Source organism: Theobroma cacao, chromosome 3 (assembly GCF_053813885.1).
Source record: "Theobroma cacao isolate CCN51 chromosome 3, ASM5381388v1, whole genome shotgun sequence".
In the NCBI taxonomy this organism is placed as follows: domain Eukaryota; kingdom Viridiplantae; phylum Streptophyta; class Magnoliopsida; order Malvales; family Malvaceae; genus Theobroma; species Theobroma cacao.
In genome coordinates, this window is record NC_142641.1 from 44,448,223 (window position 1) to 44,469,301 (window position 21,079).

At 35.9% G+C, this 21,079-nt stretch overlaps 2 protein-coding genes across 3 annotated transcripts; one reads left to right on the forward strand and one right to left on the reverse strand.

The window, feature by feature from the left end:
* The first annotated feature begins 6,419 nt into the window (after window positions 1–6,419).
* HMA5 (heavy metal atpase 5) lies at window positions 6,420–13,389 on the forward strand. Of its 2 annotated transcripts, XM_018118468.2 has the most exons (7): window positions 6,420–6,435; window positions 7,423–7,747; window positions 9,248–10,648; window positions 10,774–11,028; window positions 11,846–11,968; window positions 12,132–12,611; window positions 12,694–13,389. In XM_018118468.2, the coding sequence occupies exons 2-7, from the start codon at window positions 7,457–7,459 to the stop codon at window positions 13,108–13,110; spliced, it is 2,967 nt and encodes a 988-aa protein (XP_017973957.2). In that variant the 5' UTR covers window positions 6,420–6,435; window positions 7,423–7,456; the 3' UTR covers window positions 13,111–13,389. The 2 variants fall into 2 exon arrangements, with proteins under 2 accessions (XP_017973957.2, XP_007040200.3); XM_007040138.3 differs by lacking the exon at window positions 6,420–6,435 and having other exon boundaries at window positions 6,910–7,747.
* A 737-nt stretch (window positions 13,390–14,126) lies between these two features.
* Window positions 14,127–18,879, reverse strand: LOC18606507 (C2 calcium/lipid-binding plant phosphoribosyltransferase family protein). Its single transcript, XM_018118511.2, has 2 exons — window positions 18,668–18,879; window positions 14,127–17,395 (listed from the first exon to the last, which is right to left on the reverse strand). The coding sequence occupies exon 2, from the start codon at window positions 17,323–17,325 to the stop codon at window positions 14,302–14,304; it is 3,024 nt and encodes a 1,007-aa protein (XP_017974000.2). The 5' UTR covers window positions 17,326–17,395; window positions 18,668–18,879; the 3' UTR covers window positions 14,127–14,301.
* Window positions 18,880–21,079: the final 2,200 nt, after the last annotated feature.

Here is a 21,079-nt window from a genome sequence, read left to right on the forward strand (position 1 = left end):
TGACCCCATGATATATGATCATGTACATGCACTTTGTTTATCCTTTTATCTTCTTGATTTATTAAATGTATATCAATTTGTGAATATATTTTGTATTTTGATTCCTTTTTGCAAAAGAAAAATGGGGTTAGGAGTGTTAATTAATATGAATTAGTTTAGTGTTAGAGAGTGTATGGTATTCTATGACAAATTCTTAATGAATGTCTTAAAAAATTACCTTTGTAAGATCCTCGTGATATAATATAAACTCTTACTTCTCTTAATGTTCTCTTAAGATTAATAAACTATGAGTCCACTTGTATTAGCTCTCGAGTAAAGTGGCAAACATCAAATGTTTTTAATTTTATTTTTTGTTAAACTATTCACAATCACACAATTATAAAAATATAAATTAAAAAAAAAACTAAAGAAGTCTTTTCTTTGAAGTACTTAATTTATGATTCAAAATTTTTTATACGATTTAATATTAATCATGTTTTTGTAAAGAGGATGAAAGGGAAATGAGAAAAACAAGTTTTATTACATGGCTCAAGAATAACGATAAAAATATAAAATATTAAATGTTATCAGCATATATGATGGAATATAGAGGTCTATGCTTCTTCCTAAATTTGTCACAACTTGAGGTAAAGTGATGGAACATGTTAAGATTGTGAATAGCTAGAATGCAAGATGTCTCATTCTAAGCAAATCAAAGGCTCCTGAAACTATAACTATGTATATGCGTGAGCCACATGACTTTGTTCTTTGAATAAAGCAACTTGCTTTTCAAATGAACAATACAATTAGCTAGGGCATGGTTAAAGATATATGATTAGATTCGTGCCAAGAAATGTCGAGGCAAAGTTGGATCCGTGTGTGATAGTAATAGCCTACTTGTATACATTACTTTTCTTCCACATCCAAGCATTGTCATTTGTTGGTTTCTTCTGTATATGGTAATCTATTTCTTCCTTTTCATTAATGCATTATTATTCTTGGGGTTGTTTTATCAACATATGGCTTATGGCCTATGGGAGATGCCTAGAGGCATTTTAATGTCCTTTTCCATGATGGGATGGCTTTAACCTAAAGACTAAAGATGACATAATATCTTTGGTAAGAAAGCATAATGGAACTGCTTTGATCTCCTCTTCCAATTAAATTAATCACTTAAACTAACTAATAATTGCACCGTTCTTTTCTTTTCTTGTTTGTTGTCTTTCGAACGAGGAAGAACTTTCAATTGATCAAATTTGAATGCCCAATATTCACTTTGATAAGGTATTCAATTCACAATAGGTTTCTAATTAAGTTCTTTTTATAGAATTATATTATGCTATAAATAGTTCTTTTGGCCATTATTATAGACATGGAACTGGCTGTTAACCCCTATAGATTGGTTTTAGGAAGGCCATGAGCATTAGGTCAACAGACTTGAAAGTTTTTTCCGTCATGATCATTCATGTTTCCTTGTATCGCTGATTCATGTGATGTAGAAATGGGAATTGCTCACCTACTTGTCTAATTGGGTTTATCCAGCCCAAATTTATCAACCGAAACTTGTTTCACTTAAGCTACTTGTGGTCTTTGTATATATTTACATTTCTGAGCGAGCGGAAAAATTAAAATAAGAAAACAACATACTGAACAAAATTGACCATGTCATAGCAACATAACTCTTTCCTTTCTACTAGAAAACATATCATAACCAGCTACGTTATACTCGAAATGTAAAATTTTATCCAAAACCCCTTATCTAGTAGAAAGCAATGTAAGTAGAAGCAGATTAGAAATATTAGTAATATATATTTTATTTTATATTTCAAGCACTAGAGACGGAGGTGCACCGCAAATCGATATATATCTCCTTTTCACGATAAGATCATGCAAGGGAGGTTTGTCTTTGTTACATTAGAGCCAGAGTCAGAGCATCCTGGAAATTTTTCTTGGTTTGGTTTGGTTTTATTCTTTTGTTTTGCTTCAAGCATAAACAAACAATTAGTGAGACAATTTAAGCAGATGCACGTTTGTCGTAATAAAAAATTAAGTAGATATCAAAGCTTCCAGTAATTAAGCCTGTTTTTTGTTTTTTTACTTTTTTTTTTCCCTTCTATGGGGTCTTCCTCAAGTCTTATTATACTAATATCCTACTGCTTCAGAGGGGACATAAAGGAAAATCCCATTGGGAATAGCCATTAGCCAATGCTGAAACAACAACACGGCATTTTGCTGGCTACCGGCTGGAACTGATCAGTACCAAGGGCGAACTCCACGCGGTTAAATGGTTAAATGTGTGTAGGATTCGGGGAACCTCCTTGTCTCGTCAAATTAGGCTTTTAACGTAAGCGCTTACGCAGCCAGAGGTTTAGCTCAATGCAAATTGGCGACTGGGGCAGGTAAAGATAAGCCAGCTATATATACGAAGGTTTTTCAGCATTAGGCTTTTGTTGCCAATTTGACTTTGGCCACTGGCTGCTTCAGTTGCCTTTGGGATAGGACTAGGACAGAAACTTATCCTGATCTCCTGGATACCGTGTGGACTTCTCATAGACCACCAACTTTTGTTGGTCTATCACTTTTTTTGTTCTCTTTGAACGCATATACTATATAAAATAGCCCCCAAAGTAGCGATATCATCAATTTTGCTGTCATTTGTCCTGATTCCTGGAAACCATATCCTTCCTGTTTTCTCCTATGGGTGACCCATGATGCAGACCAGATATTGAACTAGGGTTGGACCCGATAATCAACTTGGAAACATAATCAAGTTAGAGTTCTCGATTTAATGGTCATTGAAGATGTGTGGGTGTTAAATTCCTAAAGCATCAACCACATAAAAAAAGAGACGTGATTTACTAATTTCATTTCACTTTCTATATGATAGTTTGCTAGAATCACCTTTAGTTAATTAGCTTTGATCCATGATCTCATCTACTAAACCTTTCCATGAAAATCCTCGTTCTCTTGGGGATGCTTCTGGACTCATGATCTGATTAGCAAATTGAACCTCGAGCCCAAAATTGTTGAGACTTTGGGCTAGCTTATCCAACCCATTAAAGTTAATTTTGCAATAAAAATGGACCAAGACCCAAAAGCCGTACTCAAGTGGGCCAGCCCAGGTTTGGACCGAAGCTTAAAACCGTGGTTAAGTCAACGAAATTGGATTCAAGTAGTCAAAAATGGCCAATGGAAATGGTCAAAGAGTTGCCATGCCCAAAAGGTACAGATGTATGCATTGCGTCTCATGAAAGTAATGATGTTTGTGAGAGGGACTAAAGACCCAATGTACCCAGCTAGCTTGCAATTATATGGATAAGTGTGATTGTCAAGCGGGACCCCTTCACCATTCAAGTTGAACTTACTTATGGGCCTTGAATTGATCAACACAAAGCCTTGTCATAGACTAGTGTGGCCATTTTCATTCGGGATTTTGATTGTGATCGAACCATTCTTTTATTAAGACTTGCCGGCCAAGGCCCGGATGCCACGAAAGAAAGACGGGCCTTGAGATAATCAACATCCACCTTGTCTGGCTCGTCTTGTTTATTTATCACATTAATAGAACAACTAACTTTGATAGGATAAGGATGCCAATCCAAGCCCCCAATTCCATCAAACAAAGGAATAATAGGTGTCAAGTGGGTCCACGTTTTGATTCTAAAAAACCTTTCCTATTGGCCAATGATATAACAAGCGTTCTTGTTAAGCAAACTCTTTCATACCCTCTTTGGCCCATCAAAAAAAAAAAGAGGGTACCGACAGTCTGTCAAATTGGACTTTTATGGATTTACAGTTAAAATATTGATTGGCATTTTGTCAAGATAGTGGGCTTTGAATCAGAGCCCAAACTAACTACCTTGCAAGTGAATTGCCCACCTTTTCCCTATAAAGATAAAACAGCTTATCTCATTGAATAAATAGGCAGCGATATTATGTTTCAGTAATTCCATAATTAGCAAATTAACTATACATCCGACTTTGACTAATGTCCCAATTAATTCTCTCCTAATAGTCGGTAAAATTTTAAAATTTTTCTTCACGAGTTGTCTTAATTTAACAAAGTCATAGAAATTTAAAATTCACCGTAATCATAACAAATAAAATACACAAGTAATTATCTTGCTTATATAACTAATGCAATCAGCTCAAATATTGTTTTATTTGAGGAATTTTATACTATATGATTAAATAGTATTAGGATCGGTACTTGGTAAAAGGTCCCATGTGATTAAGATGAATTATGGAATAAAATAAACTTGGTCAGCGCATTCTTATCGCTGCAAATTTGTCAAATTTTGTGTTGTACTTTATTCATCTTAATAAAAAAAATCAATCAAATGAATGTGGACATACACATGCACTTCATTCATTTTCTCAAATTTTATAAGTTTCTTTTTGTAATATTGTTGGATACGACTAGCTAAATTGGCACACCATGGCAAGAGATGGGGAGATGGAAGGCTGTTTATAACGTAATTAAGAATTTATGTATCCAATTCACTCCAATGGAAACCTACTCGTAAAGATTGGTTTATGCTGTTCTTTGGAGTTCCAAGTTTTGCAGTTTGTGAAGCATTGTTCACCATATTCTTTAAACAAAAAAACACTAATCAAAAGCTAATTAAGCTATTTTTCAAAAAAAAAAAAAGAAGCTAATTAAGCTAAGTCGTCTTGTTATTTTGATGGAAAATCTAACCAATAAATACGTTCATACTCTTTAATTTCTTCATTTTTGGGGTCTTGTTGGCAGAGGCGGAGGCCCCCCCCCAAAATTTTTAAAATTTTTTAAAATTATATAAAATTTTTAATATATTCTCTTAATGATCTTTTTAATAATTTTTTATTTAATAATTAATATAAATAAAAAGTAACAAAAAATATTTCACATGTCTCACTTAACTTAATTTTTTATTTATATTGTTTATACTATTTACTCATATGTTCTAAGTTTTTATGGATTTGTTTCGCTACATTTCTAGGAACTATCAGCCGTATTCTTTTTCTTTATTTTTTTTTTATTATGTCATATGTGAGTTACATCTTCTACTTCACATGTTCGTATTTTTCTGTTATGTAGATTTTATTTTTTATGACTTTAATATTTAAAAATTAATAAATTATTATGTAATTCTCAAATATAAGTTATAATATTATACTGTTGCTTAAAATTTTATCAATGTATCATTTGTTAATTAATCCTGATTATGTTAGAAGAAATTATCTTGAGTATATATTTTTTATATGCTTTACGTTTTATATTTAGTTGAAAGGAAATTATCTTAAATATATAATCTTTAAACAATCTTTAATTATATAAGAAGAAATCATTAATTTTGTATATTGTATTTAACTATTTATATTTAATATTATAAATTTATATAAAAATAAAATAAAAATATTGAATGTTGAATGTATTAATTTTTTTTTTCAAGTTTGATTAAAATATGAATAGGTTGAAAATAATTAACAAATTTTTTAAATAAAAATGATTTTCTTACACTTAAGCCATCAACCCTCAATGCTTCAATTTATGAACAAAAGTAATGTGAATCAAAATATCTAACATTCAATCTTAAAAAAATAATTTTTTAAAATATATAATTTTTAATTGATGAATTTGAATTTAGAAAATATAATTGAGCACAACTTTATTAAAAAATTATTATAAATTTTTATTTTTTTAATTCACATGTTATATAAAAATATTTTTTTGATTATTGATTAAGTTTGATATTGTGTGTCTAGGCATCATTGATTTCATTGCAGCCATGCCACCTTATTTTTCAATGGAGCGCTCACTCAGATGGCATTTGCAATGACGTTCTGCATTGTTTATAAATGCATCATAATCTCATCTTTCCGACTCATCCATGGATACTATACTCATATACCATGCAAACTCGTCTGAGATTTTTGTTCTTAATATAATTCATGTCTCCAAGTTCTTTTCTCTTCTGACACGACATGATTTGAGTGGAAACGTAATGAAACACAGACAGAAAGGGCCCCCCGCTCCAAGATCCGAGATCGTCCAAACGTCCCCACAGATTTCTGGTTTTTCCAGTCCAAACACAGGGAAGGAATCTTGTGCTGGAGATTCCATTTCTTTGGGACAACAAAACCGAGATTCTATGATTCCAAGACAATTTTATATTCAAGGACAATGGGAAAACAAACTACAGAACAGAACTGGAAATCAAGGTTAGCTACGTTTCAAAGTAAGACCCGTTGTTGAATTAACTATATTATATTGTTTTGAAAGTTTTGGTGGGCGTGATGGCCGTGTCTATTTTATAAAAAGGTCCAAAGTTTAACAACATTTCCAGCAGCATTGTTTATTCATATAATTTTGTGTTTTTAGCGGTTCAAGCAACTATATATATATGGGTATTTCTTAGCAGAAAGAAAGCTCTGATTAGGTGCGCATCTGAAATCTCCTGCCGTATCTTACAAGTAAAGTCTTTCTCTTTCTTCTCTCACCATACTGTAGAAAATTCTAAACATAACCCAATGAGTTCTTTTTCCATTTCAGGTTTATATTATCTCTTACGAACTTTTTATGGCAGTTTTGCTGGCCTTGCATCTTGCCTGCATAAGTAGCGAGCTCTTAATCCAACGCATATTCCATATAGATAATTTCTTGTTGATTGTGTATTCCTCTTCTTTAACAAGACATTTTCTTTATCTTTTTCTTTTTGTTCGGTCTCCCCTGGAAAGGAGGAGGAAAAGAAACCCAACTACGCTACAACCCAAAGGGAATTGTTTCTTTTATATTTATGACTAAACCCTTCGACTAGCCTTTAATTATAAGGTTCCAAAACACCATTAAAAAACAACTTTGATTTGAATTCTTGATGCTATATAACTAAAACTAGGGATACATGGAATCTAAAGATTAACAAGAACTCATACGAGGAAAGGAAAATGGTAGAGACATGGTCGTCATTCTTTCCCATAGCCCATTCTCGAAATGTGATGGAACATATTCGCAGAATACATGGAAAGCTGACCTTGTTAATGGGGGCACCATGTCAACAACCCATTTAAAATTCCGTTAAATACGTATCTCTTGGTCCCTCCAGTACAGCTCCACCCCTATAAACACCTTTGCTCTGTTTTTTCCCCCTGAAATATAATAAATTACCAATACTTGAGAGCTGTAGCACAAATTGGCCTCTCTATCTCTCTCTCTCCCCTCTCCCTTTAATTATTTGGTCAAACGGATGAGCAAATCCGCACTATCGGATCCTCAATGATTGCATCTTTTACCTATCTTTTGGATCCAATAACGCATTACACCACCCCTAACAAAAACAGTTCCCCCCACCATTCGAATTTGTTTTTTTTGTTGGTTATGTAGGAGTGTTACTTTACATCATAATTCATAAACAAACACCGAGGCAAAAACTTTCAACTGATAAACCGACAAAACCCTGTTAGTTTCTTTTACAGTAAAAGGAGGAAGGGCTTGAACATGGCGGCGAAGTTGTTGGCATTGGCATGCATACGAAACGATAGTTATGGGGACTTGTCGCCAAGGCCTCACTATCCTTCGATGCCAAAGTACCCGAAAGGGGTTTCCGCACAAGAAACTAGCTTGGAGGGGTCCGAGGCCAAGGCAATGTTTTCAGTTATCGGAATGACATGTTCAGCCTGCGCTGGATCCGTCGAAAAGGCTGTCAAGAGGCTTCCAGGAATCCGGGAAGCTGTTGTTGATGTTTTGAACAACAGGGCGCAAGTTATGTTCTACCCAAGTTTCGTAAACGTAAGTTGAGTTATAATCTCCGTCTTTTGTTTTTTCTTTATATTGTCTGTTTCCTTCTTTTGTCAGTTATTCAATCAAAATTTGTTTAGGGTACTTTGTTTCTCCATTGATGGAGGGATGCAAGAATTTGATGCTTGATTTGCCCATTTCTTCAAAATTTTAAGCATTTTAAGGAATTTCATTGCTGCAATAACTCAAAAATGGCTCTGAAATCTGTTATCTGAGAAATAGATGAATTAAAAGTGAATCTAATAGGTCAAAATTGCAACTTTCCAATAGACACATGTTCTATTAGGATGCAGAAGAGACAGATTTTAAATGAAAAATGAAACAAAGAATGGGATCCTTTGCAGCTACGTCAATTGTTCTTTTGCTTACAAACAGAAAACAAGATTTGGTTTTCTGTTCCTTTTCCTATTACTTGTCCAACTTTTTCTTTATCTGTTTCCTTGGTTTTCGTATTTTCTTTACCTTGGTTTTTTGTTGCTTTGCTTTTCCGTGCTGAGGATGAAGAGATACGTCAAGTTCACATGAAAATGAACTTGATTTGGACCTCCATAAATGTTCACCTATACAAATGCAGGTAGTTGCATCTGTGTTTGCCAATGGGGCCAGCATGGCTGAGCCTGGACCATTAGACCCGAGCTTATGGGTTAAGTAAGAAAACCCCATGTGTCCTCTACTATGGGCCTGAAATTGTATGTCAGGCTCAGTTCTCATCTTGTCATGGAAAAGATTGAAGAGCATATGCATAACTATGGCTGTGTTACTTCTATGAAGCAAATCTTTGCATGTGGATTTGTTTAGGCATTTCTCTTCGGAGAGATAACTTTTAGTGAAGTTCACACAAACACCACTCTGAATCTGTATATTTAAAATGATTAGGTTATAATTCTATCTTGATTTACAAGCCATTTCTTTCCTGATCATATTCTACTAATCATAATTATAAATCTTAAGATTCTGGGAAAACTAGTGCTGTTGAATTATTAAGCTTTCTTGTAGGCTAATTTGATCAAATTATGCAATAAATGATTTACACAAACTTAAACTAATTTGTTGGAATTAATACAAGATTATTGAGTCCATTTAGTTAGTTGAACTGAGAACAATTAGCTCTCTACATATTTGATTTAAACTGAAAGATTAGGAGGGAAAAAAATGAAAGAAAGAGTAGTTCTCAATGTATAGACTATGGAGTACTACTATGTCAAGAATTTTGCTTTCCTTGTTTACTATTTGGTGGTGATTTCCATATGATTGAAAGGCTATGACTGAAGTTTTGCTGCAGCTTTTGCAATTATCAACTTGGTCATTGTTACTGATGCAAAAGATTTTACTTGATGATAATGCGTGAATAAATTAGAGCCTGAAATGTATTCAATTGTTGCTGCAAACACAGCCTGGACCTGATTCTGTTTTGTTTCCTTATACTTCCTATCTGTTGCTTTTTGCGTTCTTTATGCTTAGCAAGCTTTTGAAACTTTAAACATTCTATAGGAGGAGACCATTCGTGAGGCCATTGAAGATGTTGGATTTCAAGCTTCATTGATTAAAGATGAGACAAATGAGAAATCCATTCAAGTATGCCGGATACATATTAACGGAATGACTTGCACTTCTTGCTCCTCCACTGTTGAACAGGCTTTGCAGGCAATTCGTGGTGTGCAAAAGGCCCAGGTAGCTTTAGCAACTGAAGAAGCAGAAATTCATTATGATCCAAAAGCTGTGAGCCACAATCAGCTTATGAAAGCAATAGAAGATGCTGGATTTGAAGCCATACTTGTTAGTACAGGGGAAGACATAAGCAAGATTGATCTTCAAGTTGATGGCGTAAAGACTGGTAATTCAATGAGAATGCTTGAAAATTCCCTTCAAGCCCTTCCAGGGGTTCAAGCTGTAGATGTATCAACCGAGATCAAAAAGATTTCTGTCTCATACAAACCAGATATAACAGGACCAAGAAACTTTATCAGAGTGATTGAGTCAACCGGGAGTAGCAGGCGTTTCAAGGCAACTATATTTCCTGAAGGAGAAGGAGGTGGAAGGGAGACTCACAAAAAAGAGGAAATTAAGCAGTACTTTAGATCTTTCCTCTGGAGCTTGATTTTCACTATTCCTGTTTTTCTAACCTCCATGGTTTTTATGTATATCCCTGGGATTAAGCATGGATTGGATACCAAAGTAGTCAATATGCTAACCGTTGGTGAGATTATGAGGTGGGTGCTATCAACTCCAGTGCAATTCATAATAGGGCGTCGATTCTATACTGGTTCCTACAAAGCATTGCGCCATGGTTCTGCCAACATGGATGTTTTAATAGCCTTGGGAACAAATGCAGCCTACTTTTACTCAGTCTACACAGTGTTAAGAGCTGCTACCTCTCCAGATTTTGAGGGTACAGATTTTTTTGAGACAAGTGCAATGCTTGTTTCATTTATCCTACTTGGAAAGTATCTGGAGGTTCTAGCCAAGGGAAAGACATCTGAGGCCATAGCTAAGCTTATGAACCTTGCACCTGAGACAGCAATATTGTTGACTTTGGATGGGGAAGGAAATGTGATAAGTGACGAAGAAATCGATAGTCGATTGATACAAAAGAACGACGTTATAAAAATTATTCCTGGTGCAAAAGTAGCTTCAGATGGTTTTGTTTTGTGGGGGCAAAGCCACATAAATGAAAGTATGGTAACAGGAGAGGCACGACCAGTAGCAAAGAGGAAGGGAGATACGGTTATTGGAGGCACAGTTAATGAGAATGGAGTACTACATATTAAGGCAACAAAGGTTGGTTCAGAAAGTGCACTTGCACAGATTGTTCGGCTTGTTGAGTCTGCTCAGATGGCCAAAGCTCCCGTACAGAAGTTTGCTGACCGCATTTCAAAATATTTTGTGCCTCTGGTAATAGAATATAAAATTGCTTCATGTCCTCTTGGGCTTGTTTCACAAAGTTGTTTTGCTTAGATTGTCATTTGTTTCACTTGTTCAAGACTTTGTTAGCAGCAACTCACTGTTGTCTTTTGCAGGTGATCATTCTTTCATTTTCAACATGGCTTGCCTGGTTTTTAGCTGGAAAGTTTCATGGGTACCCAGAATCATGGATACCATCTTCAATGGATAGATTTGAGCTTGCACTTCAGTTTGGAATCTCTGTCATGGTCATAGCCTGTCCATGTGCTCTGGGCCTTGCAACCCCAACAGCTGTTATGGTTGGTACCGGAGTTGGTGCATCTCAAGGCGTACTAATTAAAGGGGGTCAAGCTTTGGAAAGTGCACATAAGGTTAGCATATGCCTTTCATCTTGAAATTTGCTAGTTTCTGTAAGTTGAGCTACTTTATTGTTGCTCTTGTTAAAATCTGTTATTTGCTGTTTCTATCTGGAAATCTTATCATGCTACAGAAGCTTTTCTATTAAAATAGAAAAGAATAGTCTAGGTACCATTCTAATCAAAACAGTTGTAGATTCAGAATGTTTCTTTCTTCAGAATGTTAAAGGAAAAAAGAAGATCTGAACTCCTCATTGTTTGAAGTTTTTTTTTTTGAGAGATAAAAGAGATTTTATTTATATCATAGGATACAAAATCCATCAAAATATGAACAACTTTCCATATCAAAGAAACTGTGCTAGGCCATTGAGGTTTGGGGAAAAGTAATAAAGCCCCTGCAATAGCTAAGATTTTAGCGGTATTAGAATCAGTAACACCCATACATTTAGAGAATAAGCCTTTGATAATTCCCTTCTCATCTCTAAGAGCTCGACCGATCCCAGCTAGTCTCTGTTTCCCTTTGACAGAACCATCAACGTTGAAGTTGAAGAAGCCATGGTATGGAGTAGACCGCTCAATAGAAACAAGCCTTCTTGTACCCAATGAATTCCATTTGCAAATTACGATGTCTGGTCTATTCCTAGATAAAACAGAATCCATTAGAGTTGGAGAATGTTTTGCTATATTTTGTCTAATGGGGATATATGGTAATTTTAAGTCTTCAATAATCTACTTAAGTACCCTGAGGTATTCAATATTGCTTCTTACTTAGATAAACAGGTGGCCTTTTGTTTTTCCTATTTTGATTTTTATATTTCTATCAATATTGTAGGTAAATTGCATTGTATTTGACAAGACCGGAACTCTCACAGTTGGAAAGCCAGTGCTTGTTAACACAAGACTCTTGAAAAATATGGTGCTACGTGAATTCTACGAGCTTCTTGCTGCAACTGAGGTATGCTTTTCTTCGCTGAATTCTGACAGGTTGAGAGAAGTTCTTTGTATAGAATAATCATTAATGCAATCAGTCCTCAAACCTACTTGAATGGATCTTACAAACTTCAAATAGATTGACTCAAACATTCCCTTGTTATAAATGCTGGTAATGAATTGGTCAGGTAAACAGTGAGCATCCACTAGCCAAGGCCATCGTTGAGTATGCCAAGAAGTTCAGAGAAGATGAAGAGAACCCCGCTTGGCCAGAAGCACGAGACTTTGTCTCTGTAACGGGTCATGGAGTGAAAGCCTTTGTCAGGAACAGGGAAATAATTGTGGGAAACAAGAGCTTGATGTTGGACCACAACATTGCTATTCCAGCTGATGCTCAAGATATGCTAACAGAAACTGAAGGGATGGCACAAACTGGCATATTTGTATCAATAGATGGGGAAGTGACTGGAGTTCTAGCCATATCTGATCCAGTGAAGCCAGGTGCTCAGGAAGTTATTTCCATTCTCAAGTCTATGAATGTAAGAAGCATCATGGTGACAGGTGACAATATGGGAACTGCAAGTTCCATTGCCAGGCAAATTGGAATTGAAACGGTTGTTGCAGAAGCAAAACCTGAACAGAAAGCAGAGAAAGTAAAAGACTTACAGGTAAATATATGAGCATTGGTGTTTCGTAATAAAGTTGGTGGCATCTTTATGTAAACATTTTATTCATTTTTCTTAATCACAGGCAGCAGGTTATGCTGTGGCAATGGTAGGAGATGGCATTAATGACTCACCAGCACTTGTAGCAGCAGATGTTGGAATGGCAATTGGTGCTGGCACAGACATTGCAATAGAGGCAGCTGACATAGTTCTGATGAAGAGCAACTTAGAGGATGTGATCACTGCCATACACCTTTCCCAGAAAACCTTTTCTCGTATCCGTCTGAACTACATCTGGGCTTTGGGGTACAATATTCTTGGCATTCCAGTAGCTGCTGGGGCTCTCTTTCCATCAACTGGGTTTCGTTTGCCTCCATGGATTGCTGGAGCTGCAATGGCAGCCTCTTCGGTTAGTGTTGTTTGCTGCTCCCTCTTGTTAAAGAATTACAAGAGACCCAAGAAGCTGGAAAACCTTGAGATACGTGGAATAAAGATCGAGTGATGGATGATAAAAGGTTCTTGATGCAGTTGTGTATATATATGTTTAGGGGGAATGAATAAAGCTGGTAGGTCAGTCAATGGATGAATGCAATATATAAATAGAGTGACTTTGGTTGGCTGGCAAATTTTGTACATACACCAGTGGTGCTGTTATGATTTTTAGATATTTTGTATAGCTATGTATGAAGGGAAGTTGGAAAAGGCAGTGTTGAAATCTCTTATTATGCATGAATTCCATCCGGTTTGTCTTGATAATGAATCCATCTCTGTATTTTTAGCATTCTATTGTTTTCATCAACTATCTATCCTTTTTCCTTTTATACCCTTTGATCAAATCAATCCCTCTCATTATCATATAACAAAGCTAGCAGAATGTTGATAAGAGAAAGTTATATTTTCTTTTTCACTTGCGTACAAGCTTCATACACAGAGATGTGTTACAGGACTAAACCAGTGGGAGAAATTACAGTGCTAAATCATATTAAGGATCTCTAAGATTGCAAGAAAAGAAATTTAAATTATGTATATTATATATATATATATAAAAGATTAATCCTATTTATAATTTAACTCTTAACTATTGTAGTATAATTCTTATTAAAAACAGTAATTTAACTAGATAATAATATTTATATAATAAGATAATTTGTATAATATCTCAACACAAATTTCGAGCAAATCAGAAGCTTATCACAACATTTCTATATGTGATAGAGACTTAAGTTGCCTAGAATTGAGCTTTAAATTTCACCACGTGGTTGAGGTAATCCAGGTAATAGGCAATTAAATATTTTTACCATATGTCGTGGGGAATCTTTTTGAATGGGGAGGCTTAAACATTTCTGTAGAAAAATGTTTTAAGAGGATGAAGTCCTTTAAGCCACTCCTTTTCTTTCGTTTTCCTCTTCCCCGCAAACAGTGCAGCTCTGGTGAAGCTGATTGTTGAGCGTAGCAATCAGATGGTTGCAGATTCTTGGACTACACTAACTTAGTCATATTATCCATTGGAAAGCTTGATTATTGTAACTACTCTTCACTTTATTCTAGTTCTGATTCAGCATATAGAGCAGATACAAATTATTTTATGGTCCAAATCTCGGTAAAACTATTGCTGATAATAAGCATGATGGACCAGGGAAAACTGAGGACTTGGAGATTCCGATGGTCTTGCCAGAAACATCCTGTGTCTGACCTACAACATGCCATCTGTCCTGGCAGGCAGCCGGCGGAAGAAGTTAATTGGCACTGGTGGCAACCTGTATCGAAATCTTGGGTGTCTCATCACATAGAACCCTGTCAAGGCTGCTATCACTTGAAATGGTGTCACAAACAACACTATGGCAGCTACAAGGCAGAATGTGATAAAGATGGCAGTAGCACGTGGGTCTCGCCAGCTTAGTAGTGCTTGAAACCGCTCCCCCTGAGTTGCAACATCACCAATCACAGTCTGAATTCTACCAGCCACACTCCTCAACCGATCGTACCTCATTCTAACCAGCTCCGGGCTCTTGCTTGTGGGAAACGTATCAAATTCCTCATCAAGCTCATCAGGGTGCACTGCCTCAGCTTGTGAAATCTTTGTGTTCATGTGAGGAGGATACCTTGGCCGATGGCGGAAGTTCCACACCCCTATTAGAAACATGTAGAGGAAAACTGTAGGCAAGATCAGTTCTGGGAGGCAAGCAAGCATTAGAAATAGCACATGAACCAGAACTGTTGTGATAGGATTCTTCCACATGCAGATATCCCCAAACCATTTCCCAACAGCAAACAATCCTGAGAAAACTGTCATTAGCCGGAAGAAATTTGCTTTGCTTTTACGCATGCTCCAAAGATGTGAGTCCACATCAGACATATACTCAACTACCTCCTTCCGAAGTGAAGGCTCTGCCCGACCTAAACGTGCTGCCACTATATTGACTGCTTGATGGCGTAACATATCTAGCTGCATCACACTGAAGGGCCTTACATAGTGCATTTTGGGTAGTAGTGGTCGTGAATATTGGCAAAGCATGTTTACAAAAGATGTACATGTGAATCGTATTGCCAAATGCAATTCCCCCATCTTCTTAACTCCAGTTGGATGAAGAACCAGCAAGGGATAAGAATGTGTGTAAACACGACCTGCTTCCAAAGTAGAGATGCGAATCCTAACCTTCCCAATCTTCAGGTCCTTGTTTCCATTTGAACCCTTCTCCCCAAGCTGGCTGTTGTCAAATACACCAACTGTGAGAACGGTAGCTGGATCAAAAACTTCCCAAGTGTACTGCTCATTATACTTTGGAGACAGATTGTCAACAAGGGTGCGAGTGCGGATCCATTTGTGACCATACTTCGCTACACAGTAGGTATCTGATGTTCCCCTCCCATCTCGTGTTTTCATAGGATGGAGACCCACTGCATTTAAGATGCCAAGTTCCAAGACCCCAATTGGTGGCCTCCACAATTGCTTTGCTGTAGGGCGCAGATCACTGCTGTAGTGAGTAGACTCATCAAGCACATGATATCCTCCATCTAAACAAACACGAAGATGGATTCGGCTAGAAAACTTCTCTTTCTTCAGCTGATCTACATCCACAGCAACTGGCTTTTCAAGGTTGAACCAACGAGAATGAATGATTCGATCATCAGCACGCTTTTCTATGGAGTTCAATGGTATAATGGCCCTCCCAATTATCTCATCTTTGCCAGGAGCCACACGATCCTCAACTGAAAGAACTAGATGATCTTCAAAGGGTTCAGCAGCAACAAACAGAAGATCCTCATTCCAGATGGCATTCAGAGTCCGAGCCTGACATGGCTTTGTTTTCAGAACCTGGTTGCCTATTTGTGCCTTAACATACACATCAGGGAAACGGTTCTTCTCCGTTGGCACCAGATCTTGTGCCTCAACAACATTAACACGCACATACCACAGTCGTGGTGAATGATAAACTTTTGAACGTAGCACTGTAAATGTAGCCGGTGTGCTATCAACAGGTGTAGCTGCATCAGAGTGCCACGCATCAGAAAAAGCCTCATCTGCTTGAGTTCCAATCCAGACAGCAAGCATCAGCTCACCCTTTATCTTCTCTCCCTTCTTATCCTTAAGCCGGTACCACTCTGGAGCCAGAGGACTATCTGGTGGGACGCGTAATGGAACCTCACTGATGTCAAACCTTATAATTCCAACAAAGTCATCTTTGACCAGATCCTTGTCCTTAATCACAACTTCTAATACAGAAGCTTGCATACGATCCCTTGAAAATGCAAATACCTGGTTCCACTCAGGATTTTGCTTCTTCTCAAAGTGCTTTGTTATGCCTTTGTAGTTCCCAACCTTTACCTCCACAAATGGATCAATACTCCCAGTAACATCCATTGCAGGAAGTTCACGAGCTTTAACAACCCTTACATAGAGAAAATGCATCCGCTCAACAAGATCATATGTACTCGCAGTCTTATCTCCATGGATAACACGCCCCCCGACAACTCTTCCCCCACCAAGAAAGGGACTGGTTTCTTTAAGTGCAAAATCAACAGGTTGTGCAGATGCTGCAGAGTACATGCGAACTAGCTTTGGAGGAGGTGGTTCTGGTTTCATCTCATCAGCAATATACTTCGGTACATGATGATGATGATGAACGGCTGGATCAGAAGAATGATGCTGATCATGTTGGTGTAGATTTGGGTTGGGAAGATGATGAAAGGTGTGTCTTGATTCAACTTTGTCTTTCATGGCCGGGCTTTGAACTGTTTGGGCATGCATATGAGTTACGTGGGGCTCGTGACTAGGCAAAGATTCAACAGCGGGTGCTGGGATTGAGGACTTTATGGATGGATCATCCGTAATATAAACTTTTAAGCCGAGCTCTCCTCTCACACGTGAAAATATCCCACGCTTTTCCAGAGGGTAGTGCAAGACAACAGCATCAGAGTAAGGAACGAATGAAGTTCCAGTGAGACAAACCTTCCCGAGAAACGATCTGGTGTTAGAACCTTTGATATTATTGTAGACATACGCATCAAGAGAGAGATAATGGAGATTGGAAGGATCAGAGATGTTGAAGTAAAAGCTCTCATTCCAAACAGGGTTGAGATCCTTTTCTTTGATAGTGGTACGGAACTTCTGACCATCAAAGTAGAGCTCCACAAAGGAACTGGCTGAACCTTGCCCATCTTTAGGCAAAAGATTGTGGGCACTGACCACATCAACCCCTAGCTTAAGGTTGCTCATCTGATGTTTAAGAGAGTGAGCTTGTTGAACGAAATGTGAAAGTGCTGAAAAGAAAGATAGCTATAGGTACCTGCAGTAGGAATAGGAAGTTACTATCGATTGGCAATGAACATCTATAACAGAAAAGAAAAAAAAATTGCATTGCAGGGAAGAAACAAATTACATGAAAAACTCATTGAATGTACTATTGAATGAGACATATAGATTGTGATAGAACTACACAGATTATTAATCTACCTTAGGCAACGGTCGTACATTTACCGTTAACTTTTCACTTTTCAGGGTAATGCAGGCAATGTTCACACAAGGAGAACATGCAATAGCAAAAGGAAATTGAACACAACAAGCAACGCACCCTGATGACAGTGCTTATCATCGAACAGGCAAGAAAACCAATCAAGTACAGTGAAGCAAGGAGGAAAACTGATTCACAAATAGTATGAAACAGGACACATCCAAATGAAATGCCCACAAATTAAATACTTCCCTCTAAAGATGAATTTTCAGCTTAGAGAAAAGATTTTCCTATCTTCCTCCATGTTGATTTTTTTATTACTAATAAAATATTAACACAGAGCTGACCAAAAAATCAAGGTTTAAATTATTAAATTTGACTTAGAAAAAGCAAATCCATTGTGTATAAATTAAAATTGAGAAAGAGAAACAAGTTGGTACTTTTTATAAAAGTATATGAGCAAAGCTACGACGTAAAAAGAAGATCTAAAACATGATTTATAAAAAAAATGGTGCTACTACTTTGCACATGACTCTGCCACTCTTTAAGCTAAAGATCCTTATACCACGCTTAAAACACATGAGCTTTGCTCAGAATATACGCAATTTAACCATAGGATCTCAAAACTGTCTTCATCTCTCAAGAACAAAAGAAAAGAAAAGAGTAAAGCAAGAAAATAACAAAAAGAAAAGCTTCGACTGTCTTTAATCTCCAAACAAATAATTAAATATCTCCGCACACACTGAAAACAAAACAATGTACTAGTTCTCAATTTCCTCGGTTTTCTTGGGTACCAAACAGAGGTTAAATGGAAATCTATTTAATATAAACAATAAATTTACCGTTAAAAGTGCTCAAAAAGCCTACAAAACTGAACAATGAAAAGAAGGCATCAGTTAAACTTTACTCAACGGAAGGATATATTATTTTTCTTCCCCGTTAAAAAGAAACAAAAAAATCGAACTTTCTTGATAAAAATCCACAATGTACTTCGAAAGTAAGATAATCAGAGCTAAAAAGCGTAAAGCTAGACTCAGCTGTTTCAAGCTGGTCATTGAAATGCTATTACCAGAAAAAAAAAAAAAACAAAAAAACGATGAAATTCACCTTCTCTGAAATGTGAGCTGAAACGTCTTCAAACTGGAACCATTTTCTTCAAAGAAATGGTAAGCTCCCCTTCATAAAAATAGTTTGCATTTGCAATGCATTAAAGTTTCTGAGACAGTAAAAGAAAAGCAAAAGAGTTATTGCAGATTAAGCCTAAGCACGATAATCGAGGGGAGTGATACAGAAAGAAAACAACAATGCAGCCATTTGATTGCAGGAAAAAGGCCAATGGCAAAAAGAGAAAATTTATATTCGTTCCAAGTAGTGATGGCAAAACAGGGTCGTTTTCGGTTCTGATTCGTCGTTTTGACTCCTACGTATCGGATTTTAAGATTTTTCAAATGAGCGAGGAGGGTTCTTAAGCTGTGGACCACCTTATTGTGATTATCATGAGGTGTGATCTCGGTGCCCATATCTTTTATCTGGTGGTGGTAATAAAACGATACCTTTACCGATGTCTGTACGAAATTGGACAAGTTACTTGGACCGCTTGGATTCTATGCTGTAATTTTTTCTAACGGCGGCTGGTGCCTACTTCCTAAAAACTTTTGCTAATCAATTGACATTTGAGTAAAACAGTAGTTCCTATAATTTTTAAAAAATATTTGCATTTCAACCTCAAGCTTTACTGTTCAATTCTCATACATCCCTACTGCAAGTCGGGAGTTATCACCTATAGGAAGGAACATGGAAAAATGAAAATGGATTTCCCTCCTTCGCTTGGCCTTTCCAAGCCATCAATTGGCGAAGTGGTCAACCGCTCTGATTCTACCGTGCCACGTAAAGCCTGTCGACGTCATTAATGCGGCCATGTGGCGGTTTCAATGCTGGAGCTCGCAGGCCTCGTGCGTGTTTCTCACTTTCACGAAAATAAATGAAGATCAGAAACTTAATCTGGTGGCCTCGTGATTACCGAACACCCAAGATCACCATCCTAGTATCATCATCGGCGACGATCGTTACACGTGGGGGTCTATGTCGATAGTATGATTGTGATTTTATGAACAGCATGGGTTTTTGGTTTCCAGTCACATGGGCCAACTCGTGCAGCCTTGCACCTCGCTCCGATATCGGGGCAGTGTTTGTGTACAGATTGCATGATTGGCATGCAGAGTTTCTGGAAGATAAGCCAAAGACTACAAGACAGGAGCGTAAGACAAACGGTGTCGTCTGGGTTCCCTCTTCTCTTTCACTTGTACTTTTCATGTTTCACGTGTATTTACTATTTAGTATTTACTATGGTAGTACTAATTGTTAAATCTTTTAGATTTCTACCATGTACTATGGCCTACAAAACTTTGTGGTCTATAAGATTGAATGCCAAGTTGAGTTGTTTTCTATGTTATATTCTTATTTTTGGACAATAATTAAAAAAATGAGTAAGAATTATATAATACAAAAATATGAATTACGATATTTTTCTTTGTTCTCTTTAGTTTGATAATAAATTAAAATTATTTTTAAAGTTTAAAATTACATATATGAGGTACTTTTGATGAAGATTTATTTTTAGTATCAAATATGTAATTAATTAATTAATTTAATATTTTTATATATAAAAATCTATTGAAATAGAAAATATACAACATATTTAACTTTTTTTTATAATGTCTGAACCTTAGTTGCTCATCAAAATGATGATATGAAGGTAAATATATCATAATGTAAACTAAATTAGTTAAAAGTTTCATCACATTATTCCCTATAAAAGAGACAATTAATTTTGCAGTGCCAATTAATAACTAGTTTCGATATTTCTCTTATTCTTTTGAGATTGTTAGACACAATTTTCAGTAACTCATATAGGTGAATTTGACATATATCATTAAAATCTATAAAAATGAAAAGTTAACAATTTGTAAACTATGAAAGCTTGAATGAGGGTTGCATTATTTTTAGTGGAAGTATTAATGTTTTTAAAATTTTTTGAATTTTTTTTTTAAATTTAAATAAAATTTTGTCGACATAATGCTTAAAATAAGTTTTTATTCTTTTATTATATTTAATCAAGTCTTATATTTTTATTTTGAATCGAATAAGCTTTTATAACTAATAATTGATTAATTATTATTAATCAAAATATTATTTATCATTTTATATACACATGACACTAATATGATACTAATATAAAAAGTAAAAAATATTACATAGTCATATTATTGTATCTCGTCATCATCAATTACAATATGTCAATATATTACATCATTTTCAATTAAGACATGTTAGTATATCATATTAGTTTCACTTTGTATAGAATGATAAATGGTAATTTGATTAAGTCAATTATTAGTCATAAAAGTTTATTTGATTTAAAATAAAATATAAAGACTTATTTAATTAAAAATAAAAATTTAAGAGTTTAATTAGTTTAAAATAAAAATTTAAGAGTTTATTTAGTTTAAAATAAAAATT